A 21,160-nucleotide genomic window follows, 5' to 3' on the forward strand; every position below is an offset into this window, starting at 1 on the left:
GTCAGTGTCAAATAGAAACTTTCTTTTCCAAATTCAATCTATTATTTAAGTGAAAAGACAGTTGAAATACTTTATTTTGAAAACTTTAGATTAAAAATGGGAAACATAGAAATTTTTGAGATTTGCTGTATTGTATGTGACATCATTTTGTAACATTGAGGCTGAAAACAATATAAGTGCTCACCATCCAAAATTTAAAAGACCAACACAATCTGACACATATCCCATGCATTAAAATTTTTGCATGCTTTTTGTAGTTTGCATTATGAATAGGTTCAACTAAGATTATCTGAAATTGAACAGTGTATGCTCATCACATTTTTACCCAAAAGCTGAGAAATGTGATGGTTTTGTACTCAAACAACATTTTTGAAAATTGTCATGATATTAATCGTTCTTAGGATAGGATACCATGTGTTGAGGGAAAATCATAAAATGGCAATAAATACATACTGGTGATACCATCACACTTTATTATTACACAAGACAACAATATAGCTAACAATATTTTACATACAACTGCTTCATACTAGCTGCCTGAAGAAGTTATCTCCCTTTATATCATGCCTCAAAGCTATTGCATGTAGTAACAATAACAAATCAATGGGACGGCACCAACATGTGCTAATCAACTAGAAACAATGAATTAGAAAATATTTACATAGTAAAGCACTTATGAGAAGACAGTCAATAACAAATCACAGAAACTGTCCATTATATCAGTAATAGCACTAAATTAAATATGAAATGAGTGACAAAAAGTTTACTTCAACTGTGTTTTATACATATACACTAATACTTAACCTTCACTTTTCATTCTAAGAAGAAATATATATTTATTGTGAAAAAGCTTGTCCTTAGCCTGCAGTACCTAAATGGTTGAAACAATAACCTCAAAAAATCAAGTCAAACCTTCTCAAGGTGTGGAACCTTCTAGCTTTACACACACACATAAGTTATTGTCTGGAAACCTAATGTCAATGGAAGACAACAACAGTATATGAACAACAGACATACATTCAGTGTAATAACCACTTTCTAGAAATAGAGTATACATTTTAAATCATCACATGACAAGCAACTGAACTGTCTTGATTTTTCAATTCTGATAACTTGTAAGTACATGTACAATAAAATGATGGCCTAAGTGCAGCTAGATACCACTGGAAATGTCAAACATAGAAGATATATTGACACACGTAATTTGACCATTAATTAATAAAACTCTAGACAAAGGACAACTTCCAGTACACTTTAAGAATAGCAGCCTTTTGAGCTATTCACTAGCTGTAGACTTACCCTGGGTACCTCACACTAACAAGAATTCTTATAAGAGAAACAAGGAAGGTACTGTTCCAGTGAGCATATCCCCAGTTATCCCCAGTTTGTTCATGCCATTAGCTAAAACTGACACTGAAAGCTGCACACCAAGAAATTATGTGAGCTAATAAAATGTTCTGTGAATTGTAGTGGAGTTGTTTGTTGAATCATGGGTTTGGGCTTCTAAAAGTGTAAATGAAATGGTAGAACTTGAAATTTAAATACACTGGTTATCATCATAATATAAGAAATACAATACAAAAATAATTAATATAATATATAATGTAATTATAAAATGAGTCATGGGAAAATTACAATGTAGTTTGTATGAGGATCCCCATTCTATACAGTTTCTGATATGAGTAGCACTTTTTCATTCATTTTTAGAAATGGCAGTCATGTTTTTTTCTATTAACAACAACAAAAGGATTATGTATATTTTAAACTCATAAATCAAGACCATACATGTAAGGCCTACAAATACCTGTATGACCTGGAACTTTAACAATCGCCTGTATGCCATTTCTATACTGATGAATGAACTGAAAGCAACCACTAACACGTTAAATTGGTCAAGAAGTTCATAAAAAAAATCTGATTGTGCACTTACATCTTTTCAGCCCCTAATTCCTCAACAAAAAGGCAAAAGTCTCTAATATCAATATAACTCTCTCTTTGTTGGAAGGATGTCATACAAAATAAAACATTACCCCAACTATGGTACACATTCTACCTCTTGAATCGGATTACCGGTATACCTAAGTGATTAGAGAATGAAGCAACATAAGGTTCCATTGATCAAAGAGCTAGCATGGATAAATCTATGATTCCATTGGTTAATGGTCTCCAGTGCTAGCATGGATAAATCTATGATTCCATTGGTTAATGGTCTCTGGTACTAGTATTAATCCAGTTTCCATTGGTCAATAGCCCTCAAGTACTATTTATAACTGTTCTGTTCAAGGAGAAAACACATAAAAAAGATCATTCAAACTGCACTGGAAACAAAGTCCCACTAAAAACTAAGAAAAATTCTGAGTAATGCTCACTAACTTGATATCCCCACTTCTCCATCTGATATATCGAGTATGCACCTTTTATTGGACCAAAATCTAAAATAAGAGGTGCACAACAGGAAAATGTAATAAAGAATATGTGAAAGTTTCATTCAATTCCATTCAGTGGTTTAGTAACAGATAGACAGACACCCCTATCACTATATATCCCCCACTTTGCAAGTGGTAGGGTATAATTTTAGGTACTTGGGATTCATTTTCTTAATCAAATCTATATGCCACTTAATATTACTAACAAGTGTAAAACTGGGGAATCATTTTGACTTCATGAGAAGTTTAATGTTATGCATAAAGAATAAAAATATGAACATTTAAATAACAATGGTAACACTAATGAAATTAATATTTACAATGATAACAGAGATCTAACAATTGCATCTGAAAAAGAACACAGTGTGGATGACTAAAATCATTAAAATACTATGTCATAAAAATTTACAATCTCAGCACTATCTCAATTTGATATAAGCACTTAAAAATTGACAAATAAGATCACTTGATAAATATGGTTTACAACAAACTGTGTTTATATGCACTAACAATGTTTACGGAACAGGGGATTTAGGAACTAATCTACGAATAAAATGGTCCACCAAATGCAGCAGAATATGACCATAAAATAAAAACAGTTTGATGACAATCATATGATCTTATTTTAGTTTAGTTTAAAATTCTGACTGAGAACTAAGAATCAGCTAAAAAAAGAAAAAAAAAGAGGCTCTCGAAGAGCCTGAATTGCTCACCTGGCAAACCATGACCTACTAAGTAAATAAAGGTATCATGCTTTGTTACCATGATAAAAAAATTGCTGAAAAAGAGTATATATTGATGAATGCTGTAAGTTCAACTGAGTACCTAAGGCAAATTGTTGGAAATGCATTCAAAGTGTTTTTAAATTTGGGCATACTTGTAGGTCTCACTATGTCATGTTATTCTACCTGGTCTGAGGGGCATCAGCCAAGAATACATTTACTGAAAAAAGACGTAAGAATGAAGCTAAATCATGGCTATACAACATGTTAATCATCACCATTCAACTCGGGAGACCGTATATACTGTATAAACCAAATATCAATGGAATGAAAGCAAGTATAAAAGTCAGTGGTAAAATGGCAGCCATCTTAAAATGGCTGCCCAGAACAAATTTGGTCATCACCATTCAACTTAGAATACCAATGGTTCCAGGCAAAACTAAAAACCATTGGAATCCAAGCAACCAGTGAAAATGGTTGCAAAAAAAAAATTCAATACTGTCAGTCAACTCAGAATATCATGTAATATCTTATGAGTAGCTTACATCTTCATTATTCTTCTATAGTTGAGGAAAAAATAGCAAAAAAGCATTTTGACCCCATTGTTCTATTTTTAGTAATGGCTGCCATGTTTTTCGACTGATGAAAAATATTAAACATCATTTTTTGCAGGATACCCTAAAAAACAATTTTGCCAACTTTAATGAACATTAGTTGCATGGTTTCAGAAGATTTTCAAAGTTGTATTGGTTCACCTGAAAGACGAAAAATAAATCTGTTTTAGGGCCATTAATCCTACATCAGGCGACAAATCATTTTGAAAATTTTGGTATAAGTCTGTCTCCTGATGGTGAACAATATTAGAAGTTTGCTTAATTCAACAGTTTTTAAGTTATTTGCAAAAAACTGTATTTTGACCCCTTTGTTCTATTTTTAGTAACAGCGACCATGTTTTTCGATGTTTTAAAAATTTTAAACAATCATTTTGTACAGAATACCCTAATAAACAATCTTCCTAAGATTCATTTGATTGTGAATATCAGTTTCAGAGAAGATTTTGAAATAATAACATCAAAAATAGCCAAAAATGTGGAAAAAGGGCAATTACTCAAACATCAGTTGACAGATTTTCACTAAATTGACACACAGATAGATCACATCATGCTTAACACTTTTACCCGGTCTGACCCTTATGTTCTGTTTATAGTAACAGCGGCCAAGTTTTTCAACTGATCAAAAATCGAAGCAAAAGCTTTATGCAGGGTACCCTAAGGAACAATCAAGTGAAGTTTCATCAAAATCCATACATTAATTTCAGAGATGAAGATGTTTGAATAGTTGTTAAAAACCAAGATGACGGACACTTAGTGAGCTGAAAATTGTACAATTGACTCAAAAAAGCAGTCTAAGTTTGGCTAAATGTTCGCAGGGATGTACATCATACCATTCACTTTTTCAATTTACACTTAATCTACATATTTCAGTTTTTTTTTTAAATTTCTTCTCTTCCCAAAAAAAAAACACAACACTATTTTAATGATGGATATGTTAACTATCCATGAATGTGGAGAAAACAGACAGCCATATCCTAAAATTTGAGGGTGTATAGCAACTTTACAATGACGATTGACAATACATAAAATATAAGTAATGGGTGTAGCTCACATGGTCTTTAGGTGAGGGTGAGCTAATAATTAAAAATTATAAATTAAAATGGAATGCAATCTATAACTTATAAATAAAATAAAACAAAAAACAAACCAAAAAAAAAAAAAAAAAAAAAAAAACGTACAGCCATGGAATTAAATTAAGACTACATGTATATACAAGTTAAAATCTAAAGCTACAATCTCAAAACAAATCATTAACAAAAGAAAACCCAACATAAACAGCTCCCATTACTCTCGCCTAGGTCGTTTCCTTGCTAATGCCAGGTCAAATTCTGTGCTGCGTTTATGATTTTTGAAGTGTACTTGTGATTGTGCTGTAAGCTGAAGCTGTATTGCACTATAATTACATTTCTCAGATGAAAAGATCTTGCGTAATCCTAACATTTTATGACTTTTAAGGCATAATGTAACTGGTTCAAAAACTGTTTTTTCTTCCTCTGGTTCAGAGCTACATTCAGAGACAGGTGTGATAAGACCATTAGAAAACTGTTGTTGTTTTTTGTAGATTATCATGTCTGAGGGACTTTCAGCCTTGAGCATTGAATCAACTGACATTCCCATGAAAGGAGATCCACTAGATTTGGTACTTAAAAACTCTTGTAGATCAACTCGAGTGTCTGATGAGCTTGTTACAACGGATGCTGTACTACCTGCAGTAAAAGGCTCCCCATTACCCAGTAAATACTCTGGATTTAATATAGATTCACCACAAGCCTGTGCTAATGCCTCAATATTAGGATTTGGTTCACTTTGAGTATCATCCTCAACTTTAGATACCAATTCCTCAATGTCAGACATTGACTTTGTTTGTTTTTCTCCATTTAATTTTGTTTCCTCAACACTTGACTGTTTTCTCTTACGACTTCTAATCCTTTTCTTTTGATTTCTATTTTCATCCTGAACAATTTCCTTCTCCTCACTTGATTCATCTTCTGATTGTGAGGAAGAAGATTCCTCACCATCCATATTTGCCAGATGTACTAATTTTCTAACTGAAGGATCAAACTTGGAAAGTGAGTTAACAAGCTGTTTAGCCCAAGTAATATGAAGAACTGGTGTTTTACTGTCTTCCTCCCATTCACATATACCATCATAAAACCGGAGAAAGTTGGCATAACACTCAGGATCATACAGTATTGATGTGTGATGAATACGTGATGCATTTTCACTAGCAACATTCTTCATTACGGTTGGAATCAAATCATTCCCTATTTCTAAGAATTCTTTGTAAATTTCTTCATCTTCCCTGTTATAGTTGAAACTGAAATGTCAAAATGATTTCTAACATAGATCTTACTAATATTCAGTACATTAAAGGAAACAATCTTTGAAATTACACAAAACACTACAATGAATTTTCTGTTCAAACCGTTTTAGAATGTAAAAAAAATTACTCCAAATACCAAAAAATTGGAAGAACACTGTTCAGTCAGTGGCCCACCTGACTTTTTCTAAGAGGTTCATTATTGTGACATTTGGCACTAATTTTATCAAAATCAACTGCAAATTGTAGGCAAGAGATCCCTTCCAAAACAAAAAAAATTTGAAGAAATTTAAACATTAATTGACCTTACATTAAGCGTTTCCTTTCAGTTTATTTTATATCATATATCTTAATATACATCAGTCTCCCAATATAAACATTGATCTATATATACATGATATGAGGGATCTGACATGATGGACCAATCGTGAAATCACCCATTTGTGTGTGAAAAAGTCCCATAATTCAATAATAAGTTGAAGAGTGCAGCTAGATATGCCCACATATGTTGAACCCTAAACACATTGGGTATATTTGGATGCAAAATACATATAAATCAAGAAGCATACATCAATTAAAAAACTAGAAGCTCAAGAAAGCCTGAATTGCTCACCTGGTTAACCATTTGCTTATTTGAAAAACTTCAGGAATGAGACAGGCTAAGTTAATATCAACTGAACTGTCAAATGCAGGAAATGCTTTTAATAGCATTTTCATGACTTGAACCATAATTATTTTCAAGAAACTGTCTTCCCACTACTATGTTCCATTTTAGTATAGGCAGCCATATCTATTCAAGGATTAAAAATCAAAAGAGTCATTTTCAGCACAATACACTAAAGAACTATTATGCATATTTTCATTATATGATCTTAAATGGTTTAAGAGAAGATGATTTTCAAAGATGTACATGTGAAAAAAACAAAACAAAAAACAACAATAACTGTTTCAGGGGCCGTAACTCCTACATCAGGCAATGAATGGTAATGAAAATTTCGACATAGGCCTGTCTCATGATGCTGAATGATATTATCCCCAGCCAGAAATTTGTTAAAGACAATGATGTTTGAGTTATTTGCAAAAAACTGCCTTCTGAGCCCTATGTTCTATTTTTAGTAACAGCGGCCACATTTTTAATGAATCATAAATCTCAACAGTCATTTTGTGTGGGATACCCTAAGGAACAAATATGCCAACTTGCACTGAATTCTGTGCAATGGATTTTGAGAAGATTTTCCAAGTTGCACACATGAAAATGCCAAAAAAACTATTTCAGGAGCCGCAACTCCTATATCGGTTGAAAAATTGTTCTTAAAATTTCTGCACAAGTCCGTCTCATGATGCTGAACAATATTCTCAGCCAGAAATTAGCTTAAGGCAACAGTTTTTGAGTTATTTATTTGCAAAAAACTGCCTTCAGACACCCATGTTCTATTTTTAAGAACAACAGCCATGTTTTTTCATGGATCAAAAATCCTAACGAATTTTATAACAATTAAAGAAAGACCTAACATCAATATAACAAACTATTAACCAAAGTTCCATGAAAATGGGTGCAACCACTACTGAGTGAAAGTCCAAAAACTGTGAAATCCACCCTTTTTAATGAACTAAGTCTAATTACTCTAAATCATAATACTGAAAATTAACAAAAATTAAAAAAACCTCACATCAGGAGAAAGAAACATTTCACTGAAGCATCACAAAAGTTGGTAGAAAAATTTTTGAGTTATTGTGTGAAGTGTGAACGACAGACAGACGGACAGACAGACAAGTACTAGTATACCATAAAGCAAACTGCCTAGATAGATGGGCATAAGAAAATGTAATAAAAGGCTTCCAGGAGCCTGAATTGCTCACCTTTTTAAATTTTTGACTTTTAAGGACAATAAATCTAACAAGGAGTAGTCAGACAATTTTGACTCCACTTGATTCATTGGACACATTTGTAAGCCTTATAATAAGGATCATTTCAGCAATTGAAAGCTATTGGCTAAACCTAACAGATTTGGAGATGTATGCAAAAACCTGCTGTCTGACCCACTGTTCTATTTTCAGAAACAGCAGCCATGTTTTTTCAGCGATCAAAAATCTGTCATTTCGTTAAGGATACCCTATAAAACAAAAATGTCAACTTTCATTGAATACTGTAGAGCAGTTTCCGAGAAGAAGATTTTGTTAAGTTCTGTTTATTAGCATGTTCCTTATTTCCGGTGATTAGCTATACCTGTATAGAGAGCAGGAATTTGTACCTTCACTGAGGAGATCGAACAGGCTCCCGAAGACAGCAACATGTAAGACAACAACTAAGGGTGAGTCTTAACTGCTTAAGTATAGCTAATATTGAGTTTTCATGGTAGCAGAGCATGAAGAAAAACATGGCGACAAGTTTTAAGAATCCTCCCACGTTTGACCCAAGGTCAATGACTTATGAAACATGGAAGAATGAAATTTAAGTCTGGCGACTAGAAATGGAATTAAAAGCTGAAAAACAAGCACTTGCTGTATTGCTTACGCTAATGAGAAATGCATGGGGCGCTGCAATGGAAATCCTGACTGCCGATCTGGCAAAGGAAGATGGCATGGCTAAGCTGATAGCTCAACTGGACAAGACGTTTTTACAGGATGATAAGGACAAAGCATACGAGGCCTACAAGAATTTTGATACGTTTGTTAAAACAGAAAGGTTATAAAAGTCAGATTATATAGTTGAATTCGACAAGATATATAACAAAGCTAAAAAATACAATATGACACTCCCTGAAGCCGTCCTTGCCTTCAAATTGTTCAGCAATTCTGGCCTTTCCTCCAGAGACAAACAATTAGCCTTTAACAGCATCTAGTGATGTTAAATATGCCTTAATGAAGTCAGCTTTGCAAGGTATAATTGGCAAAAGAACATCTCGACCTACTGAATTGAGTGCTAATCTACCAAGTATCACAATTAAACAAGAGCCAGTATACTACACACAACAAAAGAAAGGGTCTGGGACCAAGTCAAAGGAAAGGGGCACTAATCCCTTAAATAAGTTTGGTAAACGAACAATATGTGCTATCTGTCAGAGTGTTTTTCATTGGGCAAAAGATTGTCCTGACAAAGAAAACTCTGTCAATCAAGTTGATTCTGACATTGTAGAGAATTGCAATTTGAAGCTGTGAGCGAAATACTTGTACTTAAATCTGCTTGTGCAGCAATTATAGACACTGCGTGCATGTGTACCGTTTGTGGGAAAAAATGGTTTAAACAGTTTTCAGAGAAAACAGGGGACATTGCTACAAGCGCAAGTAATAGGGCATTTAAGTTTGGTGATGGAAAAGTAGTTAACCATTTTATGTGTGCAACTATACCAGCTCAGATAGAAAGTACTGATTGTAAAGTTGAAACCGAAATTGTAAAAGCTGATATCCCTTTGTTACTCAGTAAGGCATCCCTTAAGAAAGCTGGAACTGTGCTGGACTTAACGAATGATAAGGTAACTATGTTTGACAAACCAGTTGAATTAGAGTTCACATCTAGTGGACATTACTGTATAAACATAATGAAAACAAAGCCAGAAATATATGTAAGTTCAGAGGAAAACATACTTAATGTCACGTATGACATGAATACAACAGAGAAATGTAAGATGTTAATTAAAAGTCACAAACAATTTGGACATGCAACATATACATGTTTAGCAAAACTTCTCAATAAAGCTGGTGTAAGCAATGCAGATACATTAGAAATTCTCCGTTCAGTATGCGAAAATTGTGACATTTGTATCACTAATAAAAGACGCAGTTCAAAACCGGTAGTTCGACTGCCATTAGCAACATATTTCAATGAAACAGTAGCGGTTGATCTGCATGAACTAGAGCATAATGTATGGTATTTACATATCATTGATGAATTCACACGTTTTAGTGCTGGCAGTATCATGAGAACAAAAAATGCATCAGAATTTGTTAAGAAGTTCTTGGAATCTTGGATTTCAATATACAGTTCATCAAAACGTCTATATAGTGATAATGGTGGTGAATTTAATAATGATGAAGTACGTAACAGATAACTTCAACATTGAAGTTAAAACAGCTTATAGTCGTCCTTGGAATAATGGATTTCTTGTAGGCACAATCAAACTCTTACTGAAAGTGAAAGCAGATAATAATTGTGACTGGGATATTGCTTTGAGTTGGGCTTTAATGGCATAGAATGCACTGGACAATGAACATGAATATAGTCCATACCAGTTAGTTTATGGACACAACCCAAACTTGCCTAGTGTTTAACTCATAAGCTGCCTGCCCTAGAAGGGACCACCATGAGTGAAATTGTTGGAAAACATATTGAAGCATTGCATTCAGCTAGAACGGTTTTCACCAGAAGTGAATGTTCTGAAAGAATTCACAGAGCACTGAGAAAACAAACACGTCCAAGTGGTATTCCTCATCAGACAGGTGATAAAGTCCATTATAAAAGACCAAATGGCAAAAAGTGGAAAGGTCCAGGTTTTGTTATTGGACAAGACAGAGTTGTTGTTTTTGTAAGACATGGTGGAATCCTTGTTAGAGTACATCAGTGCAGATTAACTAATATATCAACATTACCTGAAACAGAAGAATATAACCATCAGACTGAAAACTCTGAGCATGGTAATAAGATTATTTCTAAGGCAATGCCAGAACAGGAAAACAAATATGAAAATTATTATGATAGTGACACTGATGATGAGAATGAAGATGATAGTCATGTTGAAAACATTGAAAATGAGAATAATTGAAAATGCAAGTGCAGAAACAGAAGCCCCAAAACTCTCAGACATGAAAATAGGACAAACTATAAGATATAAAAATGCTGAAAGTGGAGAACATTTTGTTGCTAAGGTCATTGGATGTGCTGGAAAGGCTACAGCTAACAATAAAAACTGGTTTAACTTGTATTACTTGGAGCCTGACAACGTGAAAGGAACAGAAATTTCAGTTGACTTAAGTAAACTAGAGGAATTGGAAAAGGTTGCTCAAGATGTGGAACCTAATCCTCAATCTGATGACGACAGTGTTATGCTTTTTGAAGATGTATAGTTTAAGGATGCTGAACTAAAAGAACTAACTTCATGGAAGAACAATAATGTTTATGACGAATGCAAAAATACTGGCCAAAAATGTATTTCTACAAGATGGATATATAGTCTAAAGGACACATCAGTTGGGACATTACATGTGGCAAGATTAGTCGCTAGAGGGTTTGAGGAAATTAACAGAGATGATATACCAAAAGATTCACCCACTTGCAGAACAGATTCTAAGACTAGTACTGGCCATTATAGCACAAAGAGGGTGGAAAATACGTACAATGGACATTAAAACTGCCTTTTTGCAAGGTGCTGAAATAGGAAGAAAGATATTGATACCCCCACCAGAAGCACAGTGTAAAGATGTTGTCTGGCTACCTTGCAAATGTGTTTATGGTCTGTCAGATGCTTCTCTTAGTTGGTATAACAGAATAAAAGAAGTCCTTGAACAATGCAAAGTAAGTGTATCCAAGGTTGATCCTGCTGTATTTTTCTGGAAAGATGAAAAAGGCAGTGTAGAAGGTATACATGCTTGTCATGTTGATGACTTTTTGTGGGGTGGTTCACTAGATTTGAAAAGAAAGTTATAAGTAGTATACAATCAACCTTTTGTGTCGGAAAAGAAGAGTTAGAGGAGAATGGGTCATTCCCTTATGTTGGTATAGAACTCTCAAAACACGAAAATGACTTACATTTAAGGCAAAACAACTACCAAAATAGTCTCCAGTATGGGAGACAAAGAACCACCTCTGACTAGAAAAGAAATAGACCTTTTGCAGCCTAAAATTGGACAAATACTCTGGATTGCAAGACAAAGTAGGCCAGATATGATATTTGATGCATCAAACCTTGCATCATCTCTTAAAAAAGCAAATATACAGACGCTAAATGAAGCAAATAAGATAATCAAGAATCTTAAGTCTGAAACCATCACTCTGAAATTAAAAAAAACTCGGAAAAGACAGTGCAATTAGACTGAAAATTTTTAGTGATTCTTCACTAGGCAATTTATCTGATGGAGGTACACAAGGAGGACATTTTATTGTGCTTGTTGGTGAAAATGGACTCTTCTTGCCTATCACCTGGCAGTAAAAAAGAATAAGAAGAGTAGCAAGAAGCACTTTAGCAGCAGAACACTGACTCTGGCAGATGCTATTGACAGTGGTATTTTTATAGCATCACTGTACACAGAACTTATGTATGGCAAAGCTGATCCAACTCAACTGCCAATAACTTGCTTAACAGACTGCCATTCACTGTGGGATGCTATCAAATCGACAAAACAAGTATCTGAAAAGAGTCTGAGACTTGAAATTGGCAGCATTCAAGAATTGATTCAAATGAACCAAATAGAATCAGTAAAATGGATCGAAACAAAACATCAGCTAGCCGATTGCTTGACCAAAAGAGGAGCGTCAAGTCTTAACCTGCTCAGGGCACTTCAAGATGGTGCTCTGGGGGTCAGGTGTTTGGAATAGTAACTGTATGCATCGACAGATTTGTAAATAGTGTATATATGAATTAGACTTAGATTTGCATGCTACAAACAGTTTTGTTGAACATTTAGATGTAGACTTTCCTTCAAAAAGAAGGGGAATTTGTTAAGTTCCCTTTATTAGCATGTTCCTTACTTCTGGTGATTAGCTATACCTGTAGTGAGAGCGGGAATTCGTACCTTCACTGAGCAGATCGAGTGGGCACTCAAAGACAGCAACATGTAAGACAACAACTACTGGTGAGTCTTAACTGCTTAAGTAAAGCAAATATTGAGTTTTCAGATTTTTTAAAGTAATAACATCATAAACAGAAAAAAAACCCAAAAAAAACGTTCAAACATGGCAATAACTCCAACATGGGTCAATCAAATTTTCACCAAAATTTGACCACAGACATATCTCTTCATGCTGAATAAATTTACCCCATGTCAGATTTTGGTAAACCTAACCGTTTTGGAGATATATGCAAAAATCTGTCTGACCCCAATGTTCAATTTTTAATAACAGCGGCCATGCTTTATAACAGATCAAAAATCCAAAGTCATTTTGTTAAGGATGCCCTTTAAATCAAAAACACCAACTCTCACTGAATTCTGTAAAGTAGTTTCTGAAGAGAAGATTTTTTAAAATAAAAACATTAAAAACTGCAAAAAACGTCCAAAAAGGGCAGTAACTCCAACATGGGTCAACAGATTTTCACCAAATTTTAACCACAGATAGATTTCATCATGCTGAACACTTCTACCCAGTCAGAATTCGGCTAAACCTAACGGTTTTGGAGATAAATGTGAAAAACTACTGTCTGACCCCTATGTTCTATTTTTAGCAACAACGGCCATGTTTTTCAATGGATCAAAAATCCTCACATCAGTTCTATGCATGATACCCCAAGGAACATTCATACCAAGTTTGGTTCAAATTGGTCAAGTAGTTTCAGAAGAGAGTTTTGAAAAATTGTTAATGACAACGACGGATGCCAAGTGATGGCAATAGCTCACATGGCCTTCAGCCAGGTGAGCTAAAAATGAATCATATTAAGATTGAAAGGAAGCTTACATCAATAACAAGAGGCTCCCAGGAGCCTGAATCCCTCACCTGGTTAAATTTTTGTCTTTCAAGGGCAATAACTCTAACAAGGAGTCATCCTACAACTTTGACGACCTTAGCATAAGAATCATTTCATCAAATAAAAGTTATTTTTTTATCAATCATAATTTTCAAGATTTTGGACAAAAATTGAAAAAAAGTCATTTTTGCCCTTTTGAGGGCAAAAACTTTAGCAAGGAATCGTCAGACAACTTTGATCCAAAAAACTTTTGTAGGCCATGTCATAAGGATCATTTCATCAATTGAAAGTTTTTTTTCTATCTCTTATAATTTTCCAGATAAAGGGCTGAAAACTGCAACAACAGAGGCTCCCAGGAGCTGAACCCCTCACCTGGTAAAATATATGCGTTCCAAAGGCAATAACTCTAACAAGGAGTTGTCCAGCAGTTTTGACTCAAAGAAGACTTTGGTAGGACTTATCATTAGGTTCATATCATTAATTAAATGTTTCTATCCATTATAGTTTTCAAGATACAGGCTGAAAAAAAAGCAAAAACTTTCACATTTGGCTTTTCAAGGGCAATAACCTTAAAAAGGAGTCGTCTGAAAATTTTGACTTGACAGAGACTTTAGTAGAGCTCTTCGAGCCGAAGAGGGAAAGTGACTTGTTATAACGATCATTTAATCAATTGAAAGTCTTTTCTATCTATCATGGTTTTCAGGGATAATGGCTGAAAACTGCAAAAAAAAAAAACCCTGTAATTTCTTGCCTTTCAAAGGCAACAACTCTAACAAGGAGTTTTCAGACAACTTTTACCCAATGGAGACTTTAGTAGAGCTCTTCAAGCTGAAGAGGGAAAGTCATATTTATTTTCAAAAATCAAAATTTTTTTCTAGTTTTTGACACATACACATACACATGTATGTAGAAATTGGTAACTTGACCCCTAGGGTCTAAAAATAGCTACAGAGGCCTTGTTTTATGCCTGATCTCCATATCAACACAATTTTTAAAATAGATACCCTAAGCATGCTATAGACCAAGTTTTGCAATAATCAGATTACAGAGGTTACAGAGGAGATTTTTAAAGATAGGTTAACGACAGACAACGACGATGACACAGAGAGACGGCAAGTGATGACATAAGCTCACCTGCCCTAAAAGGCAAGGTCAGCTAAAAATGAACAATTATCGAAAGGTCTAGTTTGAAAACTGAAATTTGGTACAGTTTTGTATATCCCAAATCTCGAAAAATAAAATGTAAAAAGTTATAAAAATTTAAAAAGAGTGCTATTTTTTTTACTTACTTCTTTACAGCATTAGCAGCCTCTGCCCATGCCTCAAGTGCTTCTTTATAATGTCTATTTCTATAATGATAGCCTCCAAGATAAGTATATGGGTAAACATGCTGATTGTTGTAGTGAACCTTGGAACACTCTATAGCTTCCTCAAATATTTTCTTTGGGGGAATTCGGTCTGGTGTTGGTGAAATCTCTTCTAAGTCTCCTAAATTTCCCAAAGCCATTGGATACCTACAAATACATAAAGAAAAGACATTTCATTATTTAAGAATCAGCTGACTCTCTTAATATGGTATTTGTCATAAGGATTTAATACTCAAAGAGCACATACAAAATTATATAAAATACAAGTAATTTCATTTATATTTTTTATCATAACAGGCATCAAAACAATAATAGTAAAAGCATTGTATTTCATGATAATTTTTCTTTAATTTGTTAACTTTTGCAAGTTTTAAATTAATGCTCACTACAAAAAGACATTTTGTAAGTACCAGTAGCTGTCATAACATAGTTTATTTATTTCTCAAGTTTCTTTTCTTTTCAAAGTCAAACAGTCGATCTTGTTTATTAAAAAATAAATAGACAATGATCGCTGTAACCAACATTTTTCCCTTTCATCATCTGGTTTTTTGATAAGGATCATTTTGTCGATTGAAAGCTCCCTTTTATCTATATATGTATTATGGTTTTCAAATATTGGCTAAAAACTGCAAATAACATACATTTAATCTAAATGCTTTTCAGGGACCATCACTCTAAAAAGAAATCACCCTACAACTTCAACCCACGGAGAGCTCTGTAGGCCATAGCAAAATTAATCCAATGATGTACACTAAGTAATGACACTTTAGCTCCAATGGACCTCTTGTTCAGGTAAGATAAACAATATACACTGCACAAACAAAGACTAGTACGAGCTATACATTTCTGCCATCAACAAAAATAGATCTTGAAATATTTTGTCTTTTTTTCATGATTGCAACCAATTATCTTAACCTTAGACACCATGACCCCTACAGTACATGAAAGCAGCTATAGAGTGAAGAGTGTCCAGATTCAATAACGTTTAACAATGAACAAAAAGAAGGGGCTATTTTTAAGGTAACCAGCTGTGAAATTGAGAATCAATTACCTGAACATCCAGTTTAACTATTTGAGGCGAGCAGTAAAAATTTAACTCCGGATCAATGCGTAGCATTTAGAGAACTGTTAATGCATCAAAAAATGCTTTTGCGAAATCCAAAGATGATTTAGGCTCCACTGATATTATTAAACATAAAATAAGTGTTGGTGACATGGTTCCGATCAAACAAACCCCTCTTTTGAACAATTAATGGAGTGTGTTCAGGCTGGGTTGAATTGGCAGGTTTAGATGATGTTTTGATATTTTCAAGAGACCATGAAAGTCATTTAGAAAGGTTAGAAGCAGTGATTTCAAAAATAAAAGAAGCAGGTCTAAAGATTTCACCAAAAAAAAATAAATGCACTCTCTTTCAGGAAAAAGCAAAGTTTCTGGGACATGTGGTATCTAAAGAGGGTATATCAACAGATCCCAGGAAAATTAGCGCTGTATTCAATTGGCCTAAACCGCATTCCATTCATGAGGTTCACAGTTTTTTAGGCACCTGCTCATATTAAAGGTGCTTCATTAAAAGTTTTGCAGAAATAGCGCGTCCGCTGCACAAACTAACAGATAAGAGCTGAGAATTTACATGGAAAGATGAATGTCAAGCATCTTTTGATAAATTAAAACAAATGTTAACATCGTCCCCATTCCTGATTTATCCAGACATGACAAAACAGTTCGTGCTAGATTGTAATGCATCCGGCATAGAAATTGGAAGCGTTCCCTCACAAATATATAGTGATGGCCAGCATGTCATGGCTTATTACAGTAAGAGTCTTAGTAAACCAGAACGGCAGTATTGCGTTACAAGGCGAGAGTTGTAAGCGATAATCAACTCGGTATTCACCATTATTTATACAGTGTGAAGGCTCTGATTAGAACAGCTCTTTAAACTTCCTGTTAAATTTCAAAAACCCAGAAGGGCAAATAGCCCGCTGGTCAGATCTTGGTATCTTACAATTTGGAAATAAAACACAGACCAGGCAAACAACAAGGTAACGCAGACAGGCTGTCACGTCGCCCTTGCACAGACTGGTCAGACTCTGCTCAAATTTGTTGAGTATGTATCAAAAGAAATCAAAATTATATTGTTTTTATTGTTTATTCTGCAGATGAACACTTGTCAACATTGTATGAAAAATTATAAAGATGAGGAAAGCTTAAAAAGACACCAACGGTACGCCCATCGAGAGAAAAAGGTGAGATGCAGATTTCAGGATTATGATTACGAACTACCCTCAAACTCAAAATATAAAATGAAGGACCATGAGAAGAGGAGACATGAAGATCTCCTGGATCAAGAACAGAAAATGGCACCTGTACAAGTAGTATCATTGGCTCCAACTCCACTGGTACAGTTTTTTCAAATGACTCCAATTGCTAGCCCTGAGCCAATTTATTTCGATGCCCCAATCGTGGTAGACCTCACAGAGGAGGAGCAAAAATTGTTTACAAGAGCTGCAAAAAGAGTAGGCAGTCTAGTGCCACTCCTCAGTCTTTCAGAGCCAAAACAAATGAAACTCAAAGAAAGTATGCAGATTTACAAAGCAGAGCCTTGGCCTGCAGATAAACCTCTTCCAACCAGGTCTTCCCAGACCTTTGCATCACTGCCAGTGCCCAAAACACCTCTTACGTGCACCATTACCGTACCACAACTAAATCAGTCCAGGCAAGCCCAACCAAATGTCTCAGTTTCAACCGTGTCATCAGTAATCAAAACAGCTACCACATTATCTACCCCTACCTTGGTTCAAACTCAAGCCTCCTCCATGATGACCAGTGACAATCTTTCATGTGTACCAGAAGTGGAGTATGACCCAGAGCATCCATGGATGGGAGGAGATTATAGGAGAGTGTAATTTAAATAGGGAATTCCATATTATCCTCCTAGACTTCTTAACAATACACAACCAAGGAAAGGTCATACTTATTATTCAAGCTTACCAGACGAAGAAAATATTTCGAGATTCTAGATTCTAGGCAGCAACTTTGTAATCCTCCATCTTTTCACATAGCTGGGGAAGATGTCGAGTTAATAAGAAGGATACATGCCCGCTCCTGCAGTTTCAGCATGATGAGATCTATCTCTGGTCAAATTCTGGTTTTAATCCATGAAGCCATGTTGGATTTATTGCCCTTTTTCAACGATTTTTGCTATTCTTAATGTTATTTCGTTCAAAAATCTTCGCCTCTGACACTACTTGACTAATTAGAACCAAACTATGTATGAATGTTCTTTGAGATATACTGCATAGAACTTGTATGAGGATTTTTGATTTGTTGAAAACATGACAGCCGTTACTAAAAATAGAACATAGGGGTCAGACAGTACTTTTTCACATACTGAGGTCTCCATAATCCCAGAGGGATATTTGGGAATTCGTAAAGAGGAAAAAGTTGTGTTCCCGGATGGCACAATTTACTACCTTACATCAACTTGGATCCCAGATCATCACGCGCAAAGAAGGTCGTCTTCAGTTCAGACAGAGCCATTGTACAACCCATCGGCTCCGAGAAGGTCAACGGAGACGCAAACAACCGTATCTCAATGGGACTCAGTGGTTTTGGAGATATATGTAAAAAACTACTGTCTGACTCATATGTTCTATTTTTATTAACAGCGGCCATGTTTTATGACAGATCAAAAATCCCCACAACAATGCTATGCATGATAACCCAAGGAACATTCATACAAAGTTCAGTTCCAATTGGTTCAAGTAGTGTCAGACGAAAAGATTTTTGAATGAAGTAAAATTAAAAATAGCAACAAAAAAAAACATAGATAAAGGGCAAAAATTCCAACATGGCTCATCATGCTGAACACTATAATCCTGTCAGAATTTGGCTAAACCTAATGCTTTGGAGATATATGAGAAAAACTACTTTCTGACCCCTTTGTTCAACTATTTAGTAACGGCAGCCATGCTTTTTGATGGATCAAATATCCCCACATCAATTCAATGCATGATACCCCAACGAACATTCATTGCAAGTTTGGTTCCAATTGGTCAAGTAGTGTCAGAGGAGAAGAGTTTGGAAAAATTGTTAACGATGACAATGGAAGCCAAGTGATTGGCAATAGTTCACATGGCCCCTGATTGAAGCATGTGATTTACATGAAAAAAATTTGCATTAAGACTACCTCAGGAAATTGTAACTGACTGAGGACACAAATGATGCCCACTCACATACTTGTATAATGCAATGTCCCATATTTGTGGAGTATATAAAACTGATTATGCATCTGTTCACTAAGCAGCGTGGGAAACCATCCATAGCTCGCCAGGTCGCCAAATACGAGTAGATGTGTATTTTGGCGAGTTCTCATTTGCTTACACTCATCAATTTGGCTACCTTCATTTGATCGGCAATTTCCAAGGAAAGTTAACCAGCCAATAGGTTATTTAGTTAAACATCCCTTAAAATCATACATTAAAAATATGTTCCCTACATTTTAAGAAGTTTAGCTTGAATATGTCAAGTGAATTTTGGCATAATATGCACAATTTTATTGACTTGTGAAGCATTGTTTACGATCTGTTATTTTAATTTCCGTTAAACGGAATGCCAAAACCTAGGCGACCGTCCCGATCTCGTATAAGTATTCAAACCAAATTATCTTGGTAATTTAAGATTTGTTAAACGCGATCATGTTTTGTCACCAATTGATTATCCTATTTAGTATATAGGTTTTCACTATTGTTCGTTGCAATTTTCAACATAAATTTTGAATTTTGTGAGCAGGGGATTGATATTCGTGTCATGACATTCTGTGATGTTTTGGTGGAAGAAAGACCAATAGTGAAATTACAGAATTTATTTAACAGTGTGAAATATTGTTTTTTTACACATATCACTACTATCTATATAATAATAATTGTATTTAGACAAGATTTATTTTGATATAAGATAATTGTTTATGTAACTTCATCCCTATCAATGAGGATTGTTAATTTTACAGGGTAAAGTATTAATATATAAATACTCGTAAAGAAAAAGATCTTATGCAGGACAGTGCAAGAATAATCTTTGAAACTCTAAGCAACAAGACCCAAAGGACTCTACTGCAGTTTCAGTCCTGCTAATACTAACTGATGGAGAGGGTAATCTATGTGTCCCTGTAAACTTCTTGAAAGGAGAAAAAGGATAAAAAAAGTTAACTTACTTGGAAATATGGCCCAAGTCATACAACAACCACAATAACTCCTGCAAATAAAATTGTTGGTTAAGAAATTACTATTAAAATAATTAAGATCAAAATAAAGACAAAGTCCTCATAAAAATTGAGTTGCAGGGAAAACTTTACAATTTGTTTTATAAATTTAAACCATGCAGTAAAAAAAAAACAGTGCCCAAAATTTGAAATGAAGAGTGACCGATGATTGTGACAGATAATCAGTTACTGAAAATCTCAATCAATTAATTGCATTTAGAAGGTAACCAATCAATTTGAGACTTTTTTCAATTAATTGTGTCAAAATGATCAAGTGATTGTAATAAATAGTTGCAGAGTGGAACAAAAAAGGTGTGAAGGTCAGGACAGATGGGTAAAATAATATTTCACATCTTAAGAGTGAAGGTATAAAAATTGGAAAATGCTACATTAACTTGAAGTTATCCCAGTAAAATCAAATCTGTCTTCAAGTAAACTGGAAATAAATGAAAGTTACAGCCCCTAACACAGAAGCTCCATTTAAAATTTCAAGTTGGTCTAATGAAGATAACGAAGGATTTAGCTTCAACTTGTAAAATATAAAATGCTTCTCCTAGCACTGCTTGATACAACCACAAAGTTGACCTCTGAATAGTTGGGACATGCCATTCAAACTAGATACAGCTTTGAATTTTGATAGCTGTTGGACATTTGACACTTAATGAGAATTTGACGAGATTTGAAGTACCCCTTTTTGGGTACCAGTTCTTAAATGGTTCCAGTCACAAACTACAAAATCAATCCCATCCTTCCTTCAGAGGTATGGCATTTTGTGGTAGATCCATTCCCTTGAACTGTTATCACAGGGTAGGAAACTCACTCAAATTCTAGCCAGTCCTG

The 21,160-nt window shown here is 34.7% G+C and overlaps 1 protein-coding gene across 1 annotated transcript in view; it reads right to left on the reverse strand.

The window, feature by feature from the left end:
* Positions 1–453: 453 nt before the first annotated feature.
* LOC148623503 (menin-like) overlaps positions 454–21,160 on the reverse strand; it is a 33,328-nt gene continuing 12,621 nt past the window's right edge. The window contains exons 4-6 of the mRNA XM_088565350.1: positions 20,273–20,313; positions 14,985–15,209; positions 454–6,079 (exon numbers count right to left, since the gene is read on the reverse strand). Coding sequence (XP_088421476.1) covers positions 5,047–6,079; positions 14,985–15,209; positions 20,273–20,313 — 1,299 coding nt within the window. The 3' untranslated portion in view covers positions 454–5,046. The remainder of the gene's footprint in view (positions 6,080–14,984; positions 15,210–20,272; positions 20,314–21,160) is intronic.

Source organism: Perna viridis, chromosome 2 (genome assembly GCF_037379345.1).
Source record: "Perna viridis isolate PV_CMFRI_1.1 ecotype Kerala chromosome 2, ASM3737934v1, whole genome shotgun sequence".
Classification (NCBI taxonomy): domain Eukaryota; kingdom Metazoa; phylum Mollusca; class Bivalvia; order Mytilida; family Mytilidae; genus Perna; species Perna viridis.